The sequence below is a fragment of the Xiphophorus couchianus genome, chromosome 13, assembly GCF_001444195.1.
Source record: "Xiphophorus couchianus chromosome 13, X_couchianus-1.0, whole genome shotgun sequence".
Lineage (NCBI taxonomy): Eukaryota > Metazoa > Chordata > Actinopteri > Cyprinodontiformes > Poeciliidae > Xiphophorus > Xiphophorus couchianus.
In genome coordinates this window covers 28,181,740-28,195,328 of record NC_040240.1, presented here as the reverse complement: position 1 = coordinate 28,195,328, position 13,589 = coordinate 28,181,740, and the positions used below count along the sequence as shown (strand labels likewise).

The 13,589-nt window shown below is 42.9% G+C and overlaps 1 protein-coding gene across 2 annotated transcripts in view; it reads left to right on the top strand.

Moving 5' to 3' along the window:
• Positions 1-13,589, top strand: part of LOC114156538 (retinoic acid receptor beta-like) — a 145,266-nt gene extending 131,677 nt beyond the window's left edge. For both annotated transcript variants that reach the window (XM_028037039.1, XM_028037040.1), the window contains 4 exons: positions 145-321; positions 6,326-6,530; positions 9,006-9,164; positions 10,054-13,589. In XM_028037039.1, the coding sequence (XP_027892840.1) occupies positions 145-321; positions 6,326-6,530; positions 9,006-9,164; positions 10,054-10,280 (768 nt within the window). In that variant the 3' untranslated portion in view covers positions 10,281-13,589. The remainder of the gene's footprint in view (positions 1-144; positions 322-6,325; positions 6,531-9,005; positions 9,165-10,053) is intronic.

Genomic DNA, 13,589 nt, shown 5'->3' with positions numbered 1-13,589 from the left:
CCGGCTCAGAGTTTCTGAGAGCTCGGGTCGTATGGAACCTCTTGACTGTATATTACTACGATGTGGAGCAGAGCCAGGAGGGCGCAGTGAGCAGATCGTTAGCGGCGGCTCCTTGTCCTGACTCCCTGTGTTTGTATGTTGCAGAACTCGAGTGCAGACCACCGTGTGAGGCTGGACCTGGGCCTGTGGGACAAGTTCAGTGAGCTGGCCACCAAGTGCATTATCAAGATCGTGGAGTTTGCCAAACGAGTGCCTGGCTTTACAGGGCTGACCATCGCTGATCAGATCACACTTCTGAAAGCTGCCTGCCTGGACATACTGGTCTGTGTTTCTGCTTTAATTCTGAAAGAGCATGCTTGTTTGTCATTATTTGTTTTTTTCTGCTTCAAAGCTGATCTACCAATTTCAAATAAGTATCTCTTGATGCTGAATAGTGATCAAAGTGTGCTTTGGTCAATATTAACATTTTAATCCCAAAGGAATTGAACATATTTATACACAAATTGGCAACTAACAGTAACAATTTTGAATCAACACAATATTATTACATTTTGTTTTGGTGCAAAGGGACAGGTCAGATTTTTGAAGTTGGGTTCTATTTTAAGGTTATCTGGTTATGACCAATAAATATGGTTCCTGCAGTAGATCACCCCTAGCAACCTCCATTTGATGAATCTAACAACTGGTGAGAGCAGGCCAGACATCCATCGTCTGTACCTGCTTGTCCTTGCAGGGTTGTGGGGGGCTGGTGTTAATCTTCAGCTGTCATCGGGCGAGAGGCGGGGTCCGCCCTGGACAGATCACTGGTCCATCAACACAAAGATTCACAAGACAAACGTCCATGCTCACTATTTAGAGAGACCAGTTAGCCTAACAGTCATATTTATGGACTGTGGGAGGAAGCTGGAGTACCAGGAGAGAACCCACACATGAAGAAAGACCACAGGCTGGGATTCAAACCTAGGATCTTCTTCCTGCAAGAAAAACAGTAGGACCAACTGCGCCACCATCTAGACTCGAACTTTCAGTTGGCGGGTGGTAGACTGTTGACAGCCAAGGTCTTCAGTGTAGATAACCATGAAAAATAAAATACAAAGTTGTTTGTTGATAAAAAGATCATTTACATGAACTGCTGTGACATCTTGTAGGACTTTGCTCCTGGTTCTGCTCTGAATCTTGTATCTGTTCACTGTTTTTGAAGTAAAGACTCTACAGCTTTGTTTATCCTAGAGCGCCTGGAAACTGCCTGTATTTTCATATGCTGATTGAGAAAAAGTTCCACTTTTACACAGTGCCACCATTCATCAGCTGTAGTTGTTATGCCAGACCACTATGTGGCGCTGTGATTTTAGCATGTCATTGAATGAACATGCACTTCTGACTCTCAGCTTCCACCTCACAGTAAACTATAACTCATTTCTCACTCCCAAGTGCTCATGTAACATATTCCTCATCAGAAACTGAACAGGTTCAGTAAGCACAACGCAGCTCTATGTGATCCGCCATGTGTAGAATAAACCCCATGGCCGTGTGTAGGGTGATGGGTCACACCTGCGGAGTGCTTCACACCTTCATGGGAGGTTTTACAGAAAGGTTTCAGTCAGACCTGATTTAAAAAATGCTGATGTGAGAGAATCCAGTCACTGGTGTAAACAGGCCTCTGGGTCTCAACTAAAATGTTGCTGTTCAGCTGAAGAGCGGCTCCATGTAAACTGTTAACTATCGACGGTCCATACTTCTCAACAAAAAAACTATTCTGGAGGCACCATTTGTCTGATTGCTTGGTTAAAATAGTCAAGTTTGCTTGACTGTTAGAAAGTCATTTTTTAGCTGCTTTCATCCGTTTCTTCATCTATCTGCGTTTCCTGATTGGATCAGACTGACAAAAAGTCCAAATAGCTTTTAATGATGCAACCAATCTGGAAAAGCGGAAATCTCCCTCAAATGTCACTTTGAAAACATTTATTTTTTGTAACAAAACAAGATAAACTTACTCTAACGATAATTATTGGTACAACATTAGCAAGTTTGAACTGCAGTTCACAGGGGATTGCACTGGAATGCATTGGACTGTATAGAATCGGACTGAGTTGCTTTGTGAGCAATGGGATTTAAACTAGATGGCTCTGGTTTTAGTGCGATGCCCTGAAGTGACCTTTGCAGGAACCTGCCTCTGTCTGATTGAACTTTACTGAACTGATTACAGTTCTTGTTCTCCCTCAATTTGAAACAATCTTTTCATTTCTTCAAATAGCATTCTGAGTTAATTGCTTAGCTCTCCAGAGGAAACGCCATTTATCATCCAACTCAGCTCCCATCAGGCCGTCCTGATTGGGGGTTTGTCTGGGCTGACCAGCCGGAGTCAGACACGTCAGATTACTCACCACGTCTATCAATTCAAAAGTTTATGGAGAGTAGATGTCTGTAGTGAGCATTTTCTCTGTCTAAACTGATTTAATCTTTAAGATGGTTTGTGTGTGTGTGTTTGTGTGCGTACGTGAGTGTTTCTTATATTGTCACTGATGACCAGTCAGTGGCTCTGTGTTTGTTAATGATAGTGTGTTCTTTATTGAGCACAGATGCGGAAATGTCTGCAGGCTGCTGGGTGATTGTTTGTCATTTAGCAGTTGTTAAGTGAAGCGACATGCTGTAGTAATGGAGCTGCAATAATGAGATGGAAAACGGCAAATGGCTGATTCTCTTCCCCTCTTGCTTCTGTCATGCATACTGGAGTGGGAGGCGGACGGGGGCGGGGGAGGAGGTGGGGTATTTAACATTCACTGCACAGACGGGGGGGAGGAGGGAGAACGCAGAAACACTGATGACAGGTTTGATATGCATTTTACATTTTTGACCTCTAGGGTTCTATTCAATCAAGGTCATTTTTATTGTTTTGGATCTGGACATAAAATGCATTGTGTTGTCATCCTGACAACATAATGTATAAGGAGTGTTTATATATTGACATTTTATTATCGCCTTAAGTTCTTTTGTCAGTCATGTCACAAATATTTCTGTCATGAACATGTACAGTAGCTCTATATTAATTAGCATCAGCGTTTTATGCTGTCCCAGGTAAAGTGTGCATGTGTAGAGCAGCAATGTTAACATCTACTGAAATATTTCTTGTCATGGAATTGAAATAAATGTACCTAAATAAGGTTGGACATTTCAGAGTGAAACTGGGTTTCCTCCGTTAAAAGAGAATGTGTCTGAAAAATATGCCCAATATGTTCAGTTTTGCTTCTGCTCAAAGCGAAATGCAAGTGTTGGTGAGATTTGTTGAAAAAAGAAATGCTTAAGACTTCAAGGTGACACTTTCAGAATCTCAGAAACAGGTGGATGTCTAGAAGAGGCCGCAGATGAAATAGTGGTGTAAACGTATCCGACCTTTGAACACTGTGCTTCCTGTGCATAATGCATAATGCACTTTCCCAACTGTGGGGAAGTGCATTATGCAGTTTAAGTGTATAAATATAACTATGGCTTTAAAAAAGAAGAACGCCCCCCCTTTTCAAGATAAAGCCAGGAAAAGACGTTGAAAGAAAGAATAAAAACTCCTGGCCTCTTTGAAGATGTCTGTTGGTTTTAAGTCTCCGCTCCCTGATTGTTGAGGATAGTGGAGGCCCCTGGTTCAGAGAGGAAGGTTAAAAAATAAAGTAACAATATGCAACATCATGTATCCAAGGTGCAAATTGGTGTTTCATGTGAATGTTTCACTATACATGTTATGGCCAAGAGAGAGGAGGACAGAGATGAAGAGGAAGGAAAAGGCAGACAACAGGTTGGCCGACAGGAGTGAGCGGGTCAGAAAAGGTCTGAGACCATGGCCTCATCCTTCAGCAGAATTTACTTACTGTTTATGTGACTCTGAACACAAGTGGTTCCACTGGATTCTGTTAGTAGGTTGTAATTTTCATATTTTTATTTGTGTTCCCTTTTTCACCTTGCAGTAATACAATACTTTGTGTTGCTCTGTCACAGAAGGTTGTAAAATGACAAAACGTGAAAAAGCTGAGGATAGTTTTGCGAGGCTCTGTACTGACGCCATCTTTTTTCAAGCATTCTGGTGCATTTCTCACAACAGTCTGAACATTTGCACGACAGCTGGTGCATTTCTCCAAACAACTAACACAAACTGGATGGATGGATGTTCCTTCGTTCGTTTCTGTTCGTTCGTTCATTCGTTCGTTTGTAGTACACCAAACAGAAACATGTTTCGGGTAGGGCTGAGAAGTGCTGCAAACTTGAAGTAAATTGGAGCAAACAACACAGAATACTGTAAATCATTTTTACACATCTAAACTGAAATGGTGCAGACAACGTCACTTAGAGCTAAGTCATAGGATTCAACTCTATCATTGCTTACAAGCTAATGCTTCACACACTCCTCCTGATCAGTGAAAGGTGAGATTCACCTGAAAGGAAACTGGGACACCTTTTCTGGAAATGCTGCTAAAGAAATACATAGAATTACCTTGACATATTTTTACCTGTTTTTTATGCGAGAACTAAACCAATGTAATGAGGACTATTAGTTTTATAGCATTTACAGTAGAGAAGAGTACAGAGACAATACAGATGTGCGGAAGCACTGGAAATTTCTTGGAATAAATGAGAAGCTGCTACAGTGATGAGCACAGATGAGTAAATGTTATGGAGGTTGAACTAATAGTTATGAGAATTGAACTTCTGCTCACCAAACGTCTGAAAAGAACCGTAAATAACACCGCATGTGTGTTTAAGGGGCGTGCTGTGGTGGTGCAGGGGGTTAGCACGCCCCACATTTGGAGGCCTTAAACCCGCGGACGTCGCGGGTTCGACTCCCGGTCCCGATGACCTTTGCCGCATGTCCTCCTTCAAAAATGGCGCCGTCTCAGCTGGCTGCCTGCAGACGCAGCTCCCGTCGTGTGTGTGTGTTAATATGTGTATAAAAAAGTCTTGCTGTAACTGCGACATAATTTCCCTGCTGGGATGAATAAAGTAATTCTTCTTCTTTTGAAAGGATGTCAACTCAGTCTGCTTCAGACTGCTGTAAGAGAGCTGTGAAATGGCTGACAATAAAATCTATAAATTATTCACAAAGATGTTTATTAATAATTGGAAATGCAAACAGTCGAGCCCAGTCTGGACAAAACTGGCAGCACATGCAGAGAACATTATTCTGAAAATGGATTTTTATTGACCTGGTCTGGTCGTCCAGGCAGTGGCATGTTGACGGATGGTCTGGGAGCTAACACTGACCTGGTCCTACTGTCTGATGAGACAAGCAGTGGTGGAGGGAAGAACTGGGAAGCGGGGTTGAGAAGTTGAAGGCCGAGTGTGATGGCTTTCTGGCTGTCGCTCAGCCATCATCATCTGTTCAGCAGCACATTTCCATGGTGAAGGACGCAGCCATTGTGCTAGGTGAGGGGCGTATCAGAGGAGAGATCAAACACAACGTGTATGGATGTATATGTGTGGGACAGAGCCGGAGTGTGTCTGGGAGCTGGCCTGGCCAGCCGGTGAGAGCCACCGCCAGCAGCCATGTTTTATTCTGTTTCATGTTGCAGACACTCCTGCCACTCACTGTCAGAGGCAGCCCACTCAAACTGCTTCAAAGGCTCCACGCTCACAATCAGCTGCATTACTAGGTGCACACACACGCACGCCTGCATATACACACAAACACAAACACACATTCAGAGCAAGGTGATTCTGCAGGGGTTAGTGGAAGGTCACTGTTTTGCTTCTCTGAGGTTTCCTGGTTGCTAAAGCAGCTAGCGCCAGGCTATGCTACATGCTGTATGAGAACATTATTGGTTGCACATGGGAGATAGGGGAGTGCTGTCTTCTGCTTTGCCTTCCTAGGAAAGTGTGTGTGGGGGGTGCCACCCTGTGGGTATGCTGCTAATATAATATGGTATTTTATTGATTTATTATATATTCCTATAAATGTTCTTGTATGCTGAGGGGACAGAAACCGATAAAAACAACTGAACCTGCTTCATATTTGTGCGAGCTAACTGAAGGTTTGCCCAGAGCCTGACTCAGCTACAGAAAGTGTTTGTTCAGTTTTTCCTACCACATGATTTTCCTCCCCTAAACTTTCCATTGCTGTACTTGGATACAGCCAGCTGCTTTATCAATGACCTCTTGTTGCTCCTAGTGACTGATTATTTTCTGTGGTTACTCTTATATTTTGATTAATTTAATTGCAGCAACATATCAGGAGTCAATGATCCTCTGATCTGATTATCTCTTTATATGAATATGTAATGTTCAGTTTCCTGTTTACCGAGGTTGTTCTGACCATTTCCTTGCCCCTCCCTTCCTTCACTCTCAGATCCTGCGTATCTGCACACGGTACACTCCTGACCAGGACACCATGACCTTTTCAGACGGACTGACCCTAAATCGGACACAGATGCACAACGCTGGCTTCGGCCCGCTCACCGACTTGGTGTTCACCTTTGCCAACCAGCTGCTGCCCATTGAGATGGACGACACAGAGACGGGTCTTCTCAGCGCCATCTGTCTCATCTCAGGAGGTTTGTAGACCGGAACTCAATGCCTCTTATCAAACCTCTCTAGTTTTGATTTGATGCAGTAAAGGGCTTAATAAATGCTGTGGCTAGAGTCCTGACCAACATCAGGAAACTGGCTCACATTACATGAGTCTACTGGAATGTCTCAGGTTTTAACCATTTCTTGATGAATCAATAATTTTTTTCTCTGTTAATTTGTTCTTCCTATAAAACACTTTGAAGTATCTTGTGAGTGAGTGGGCCTTTAGTTATTAATGACAAGTTACTAATGACTCAATCTAAAATTGATTGATCTTATCAATCGACTAGCAATTAATTGATACATGGAAATTTTCTTGAAACCATGAGTTCTCTCATGTGTCAGGAGGGTCAGCTGTCTTTCCAGAACTCGAAGGGATGCATTTTATATGAAATGCTGACTTTTAAAAAATGAAGCACATCATTATAGTTCTATAACTTTTTTGTGTTGGTTGTATTAAAAACTGACTGAATAAACAGAAAAGTGTGGCTTTATCACATTACAAAACTCTAAAGACGTAGTTATAAATAAGTTTATTGGTTGCTGAACAGAAAAATAAATGAATAAAATACATAGAACATGGTAGCTCCCATGATAATTTGGACGACAGCCTGTGCTGTCCATCCTGATCCAGCTCTCTGCTGCCAGGTCAGGCTACAGTCAGAGCCACACTTTGTGCTGTTAGTCTTGGTTCCAGTTCAGATTCCTTCTCGTTGGTCGTCATGGTTGCTCCAGAAGGAATGTTACAACTTTGCAAATTAACTCACAACAGACAGAACTCAAAATCAGCCATGCTTATTGGCATCAGGTTTTCTTTCCAACGTGTTCTAATTTTCCACTTTTCTGTCATCACATCCTCGTCTCAATGATTTTTGGTTGAGAAGCAGACGCTGCTCCGCCATGCAGCTCGGCTGAGTGAGTGTTACTAAGGTCAGGAGCTTAAGGAGCTTGTCAAGTGTGTACATTTTAGAACAGGACGGCATAAAGAACGTTTTCAATCCCACACCCGGGTCTGCTTAAACTACCATTCTGGGATCTTGCGCCATCTTTGTTTCTGTATCAACTGAATCAACACCAATCCAATGGAACTCATTTTGCTCAAATAAACATTAATCAACAATTAATCCTGAGTCGAGTAGAAACTTACCAGGAGCCGGTACAACATCTGTGACTGTCGGAAGCTTCATAACAGTCACGAAGCAGTCTGGTGGAAAATGTCTTTCAAATTTACGTTCAAATCAGACTCTCAGCTGCTGAGGTGGGGGAAGGTGGAGGAACAGGGGGTGTGGGTGAGGGTTTGGGTTTGACTGCTTTGTTCATCCCACCTGTCAGATTAATTTAGTTCAGTCTGAGACAAACTTTAAACAGTCTGGAGCCTGGTTAAACCGCATCATTAGCAAAAACCTGATTTGAGGACAATAAGTAAATCTTCAAAGAATGAGCTAATTCACCGCCAATTCAAAGTGCTGGACTGCCCTTTATTTAACTCAGAGGAAGCCTCTATCGATTCCTCCATTTACTACAGAGTAAAGCTGCAGGTTTTGGATAGAGTGAACTAGAAATCAGCTGCTGTTACTTAGAGGAGAGGGGAGGTGGAGAGGATGAGCAGGTATGAGACAGCTGAGCTGCATCAGTCAGCTGGCTGCAGGAGAAGAGTCTGAGGAGGAAAACCAGAGCAAGAGTCCCTCCATCATGTCAGGATGCACAGGCCTTAATGTTGAAGTAGAAGTCCTTCTCATTCAGTCGCATAAAGTTTCACTGGAGAGTTGAACACGTTTGTGTCTCATTATTCCTCTGTCTGTCCCTCCCGCCTCGCAGTTTGTTAGGAGATCAGTCTCCCTCTCCGCTGGGCTCCCTCCGCTCAGCGAGCTTTTACTCAGGCCTGGGAAAACATTACAGGCTCTTGCATAATCTATGAAAAGTAAACCACACCTCTGACTGCACAGTCTGAAAGCAGGTCCAACACTCTCAGGTTCCAGAGTACACACTGCCACCTCCTGGCCAGCTGAGGTACAGCTTAGGTCCAGTCTGTGGGAGGGATGGAAAAATAGATCTTACACTCCACTAAAATAGCTGAACCCAACAGGACCTCGTTGTTGCAACAGGATGACCACAGCGCCACCAGGTGAAAGATTTTAGGACTGTTTTATGATTTTTGTTTATTTATTATTGTAAACCCTGATTCATCCAGAAGTGAGACATTTGCATCACTTCACATTACTTCATGTTGTCAGCTGTAACAGTTGGAAAAACCTTTAGTGGAAATTTTTGGAAAAAAAAAAGAAGCTGAAATTTCTATTGAAAAATGAATGTTGAAAATCATTCTGATGGTAAATCAGATCCTTTCTGTACTATGAATAACCCCAATGATTAGCCTGGTAAAAATGTCTTTTGATCATATATTAGGCTTTAACCTGTCATACAGGCTGACCGTGTGTGTGTGTTTGTGTGTGTATCAGACCGTCAAGATCTGGAGGAGCCTTCCAAGGTGGATCAGCTCCAGGAGCCACTGCTGGAGGCTCTGAAGATTTACGTGAGGAAGCGCCGACCAAGCAAGCCACACATGTTCCCCAAAACCCTTATGAAGATCACGGACCTGCGCAGCATCAGCGCTAAAGGTAGGAAGGCCATCAACATCTGGTGGACGGTGAGAAGATCAGGCCTAGAAATGTAGCAGAGATGGTTAGGAGTCCAGTAACAGTCTGTAGAGGTAGACATGTTTGGATTCACATCTAACTGTATGAGCTCAAATTGAATGTATCAATCAATCAAGTTTATTTGCATAGCACGTTTCATCAACAAAGCAGTTCAAAGTGTTTTACATCACGAAAACATAAAAACGTCATAAACGAATCATGTAGTCAATAATTGTGAAAACCAGTAATAGACACTGCATTTTGTCAAGGAAATGTTCTTCAGGTGATAGAAGGCCGACTTTGTAACTGTCTTCATTTGTCTCTGAAGGTTCAGAGATCAGATTTCAGCCTGATCTCTAGTTTCTATTTGTAAAACTGAAGCTGAGTGTTGACTCTATCGTTCCTCTTTGGGTCCAAAGATAATAACTTCAGTTTTGTTTCTGTTCATCTGGAGAAAGTTATGGCACATCCACACATTTATCTGTTCTAATGAGGAAGCTAATCTTATTTCCTGTTATAACCTGAGCCAGTAGGAGCGTATAGACATTAAGAGGCGTCCTAGGATTGAATCTTGGGGTATTTCACATGTGACTTCAATGAGACGTTTTCTGTTGAAACAAAGAAATCTCTGTTCTTTATGTAAGACTCAAACCAGCTGAGTTCTGGACCGGAGAGTCTGGCCCAACTCTCCAGTGGTTCCAGTAATATGTCATGGTCAATACTGAGGTCCAACAGAACCAGCACTGTGGTTCTTCCACAGTTTGTGTTTATGCAATGCATCTACCATGAAGTTCAGCCACTAAATTGTGAACTCCGTTTAGCTGAACTGTTTCAAGTATTAAAGTGGTCTTGTTCTGCTACTGTCCTCCAGGAGCCGAGCGAGTCATCTCTCTGAAGATGGAGATTCCAGGTTCCATGCCTCCTCTCATCCAGGAGATGCTGGAAAACTCAGAAGGACAGGACAGTCAGATCAGCAGCAGCAGCAGTAGCAGCACGTCCACCGAGGCCGGGGCCAGTCCCAGCACCAAGGACAACGAGTCGCCAGAGTCCTCAGACCCGGACGAGGCCACGCCCCCCCCACCCAGCACCGGGCCCTAAGAGGCACCAGGTGTCTCTTTAACTCGTTCAGACATTCCTTTGCACAAAAAGATCAGCCAACAAGGAGCTGACCCTCTATAACCTCTTTATTCCTTCTCTTTTGCTTGGTGTAACATTAACTTTAAATCCTTATATTTTTCTCTCCAATTTACTCAAAAGTTTTTCTCCTCGAAAAGAAAACAACACGGAGGCCTCAAAGGATGAGTGCTCTGCGTTTGGCTGTGAGTGAAGCTGTAGTTTGGGGTCAGAACTCAGGAGGAGGGCCCTTGGGGGCCTCCCCAAACACCACAGATGATACTCCTCAGGTCTCCAGTGTAAATTCGTATCTGCATGACGGGAGTTTGATAACGATTTCTCTCTCTGTGTTTCTCCGTCATCTCTGTCCATCAGTGGTACTGCTGGCATACACACACTGTACATACCATGGTATGGTCAGGCCTCTGTTTGTAGGATGAGTTTTGTGGTGCTTGTCCCATCATGTTGATTATTTTCGAGGTTTAAAGCAGAACTAATTTTAAGTTCTTTTAAAAAAATATATCTAGAATGTTATTGCACATAGATGTAACTGAAGTCAGACATTTTCCATCTGTTTGTATATTTAAAACTGCTCTTTAGTCTTACGTGACGTGTGTGTTGTTCATGGATGAATGTGCATCCACACCGGCAGAATGCAGCACTTCCCTCCATACCTGCAGCTGAGTCCGTTCAGCTGTTTCCTCAGGGAGGGAAGCAAACAGCAGAGGCTTTGATACACACTCATCAGACCGGCCGGGTCAGTCCTGAGCGAGCAGATTCACACACACACGTGCGCACACACAGAGAGGCAGTCTGCCCAGAAAAACAACCAGGACAAGAGGCTAAAACTGTCCGTCAGCTTCATCAAAATCGGACACAATTCTTGCACTTTACTGGTTAAAGTGCACGTTACTGACTTCACAAAAAACCAAAATCTATTTTTTTGTAAAGTTTTGACCTGTTGAAAAAGGTTGCTAACGATTCCAAACTCTGTTTGAGAACTATAATAGGAACAGAAATGTTTTGCTAGCGTAACAGCAGAGGCACTTATCTTTAGCATCAGGAATATGCAATTAAGGCAGCTAGCATGATTAGCATTAGAAATGAAGCCTTCTATGTGTTCCATTGGAACTCAGACATCAATTTTCTGAAATCCTGCCAACATTCACAGACCCAACATGTTCCTTGACAACAGGCTGGAAAAGAAAGAGGACAAAGCCTTTGTTCAGCCTTCCTGTTATCTGCTGAAAGTCTTGCTCTGTCTTAGATCCTAATAGAACTGCAGACTTAATCCTACCAGGGCTGCACCGATTTCAGTTATCTTTAAAAATCCTCACCTCCCGATTCCGATTTTGACCGATACCAATATTTTTGTCTGAAGAGTCACTAAATATAGAGACAAAGTTTCTAAGTTGTCAACAGTGGAGCGAGTACTGCTAACCGCTAGCGTGCAGATGGGACCCCTTTGGTTGACAGTAGCTGCTCAGATTGCCAGTCATCCGATTTATCGACCGGCCAGTTTATTAGTTCACCTCTAGTCACTACCTCTCTGCCTGGAGAGCACTGTTTCATGTTTATGGAGCTTCATACTACTCTTCTGACTTAATCTGAAACTAACTGACCATGTTTGAGTCTTCTCCAAGTAGAAACATCCACACCATATGGAGTATGGATGGATTTCTAACAGGCACACCACAGCCGATCAATCTGAAGATCATCTGGTTCTGGTTACCAGCTGATGTATCGATGATTCTCTGGGACAAAACCTTTCATATCAGGGCTGAATGATTCAACTATGTTCATCTGGAAGGATTCAGCTATCTCATCTGTAAAAATAAGATAGCTTCTTTTTTTTATTATTGCAAAACAAACAAATTAGGTGAGATTTAGGACTATTCCTAATCTAGGTCATTGTTCCAACCAGATCCAACCCAAAACCCTGGTCCGCTTTCATAGTAAATGTTTCTGCCTCAGTGATCAAACTGTTGTTTTTTTTTCTTCCATTCTGACATCAGCCTGCAGCTGGTTTATATTTCCCAGAATGAAGTCGGCCTAATGAGTGTGTATCTGCTGCTGTCCACGGTGCCAGAGCTCTGCTGTGGCCTTATGAACAGAGCTCTGCCTCTCACCTTCCTCCTCCCTCATAAAGTGTCTTGTTTACACCAGTGAAACACGGGGGGCAATGCAATCCTTAAACACACTAAACACCGGAACACCTGGCCTCATGGGTCCGGATGATTGTAGCTGACGCAGAAAGCACACTGTGGGCTGGGATCTCTAGCTCTGCTCCAAATGTTTGCCTTGCTCTTCTGACCTGACTGTGTAAGCTTTACCTAACGATGCAAAAGGAGATTCCAGATGACCACTGACCCCTCCAGACGGCCAGCCGAGTAAACGCTTCCTTTGGGAGGCGAATCCGGCTGAGCTGGTATGGAGGCGTTAGGAGGTTCCTCTGAAACTAAAACATGATCCTGGAGAGCTGCCTTTCTTCACAGCCAAGGTCACATGTGAAGCTGAACCATAAGAGAAAAGACACTGTTATGTCTTCCTGAAGGATCCAGACCCTCCACTGCCTCAGGGTCCATCAGCTCTGATGTGGTAATCCGTATCTCAGCACAGATGATATTTTTTAATGCATTAACCAAAAGCAATACTTTTTCATTTTGGAAAGAGTCATATTCACTTCTTTGTTGACAGTAAAGTGACTGAATGTTGTTTTAAAGTCTGTTTTGCTGAAGGAAACGTTTTTTTAAGCAGAATTTCCACTGAAGATCTAAAAGGAAAACATCGACTTCGTTGCACAAAATTAACGAGAAAGAAACGTCCACACTACCACATCTCACCCGGTTAGAGTTAAAGGAATTGATTGGATTTTGGGAAGTGGGGTTTTGGTGAGAGATTGTGGGTAGAAAATATCTCACCTGAAGTTGATGGTTATATTAGCGCCTATGCTTCAGTGAAGCAGAGCTTCATTTTAGAGCTAAACAGAGCTAGTCAGGTCTGATCCAAAACACCAGGACATAAGTGCCTTCAAACAACTCCAATCTCTAAATGTGACAGCGGTGCTTAAAATAAACTTCATTTACCACTTAGAGTAGAACAGACTTTATTAATCCTAAAAAGGGAAATTGCTTATTTGTTGTTGACTCTACCCAAAAGTGTTAAATATTACACTTCAGATGCTTATGGTTATACAGATATGACCATAAGCATCTGAAGTGTAATAGTGTTATATTATGAAACCAGTTTTATAATATCACAGTATGTAGACCACTGGTAAAAAAAAAAAATACC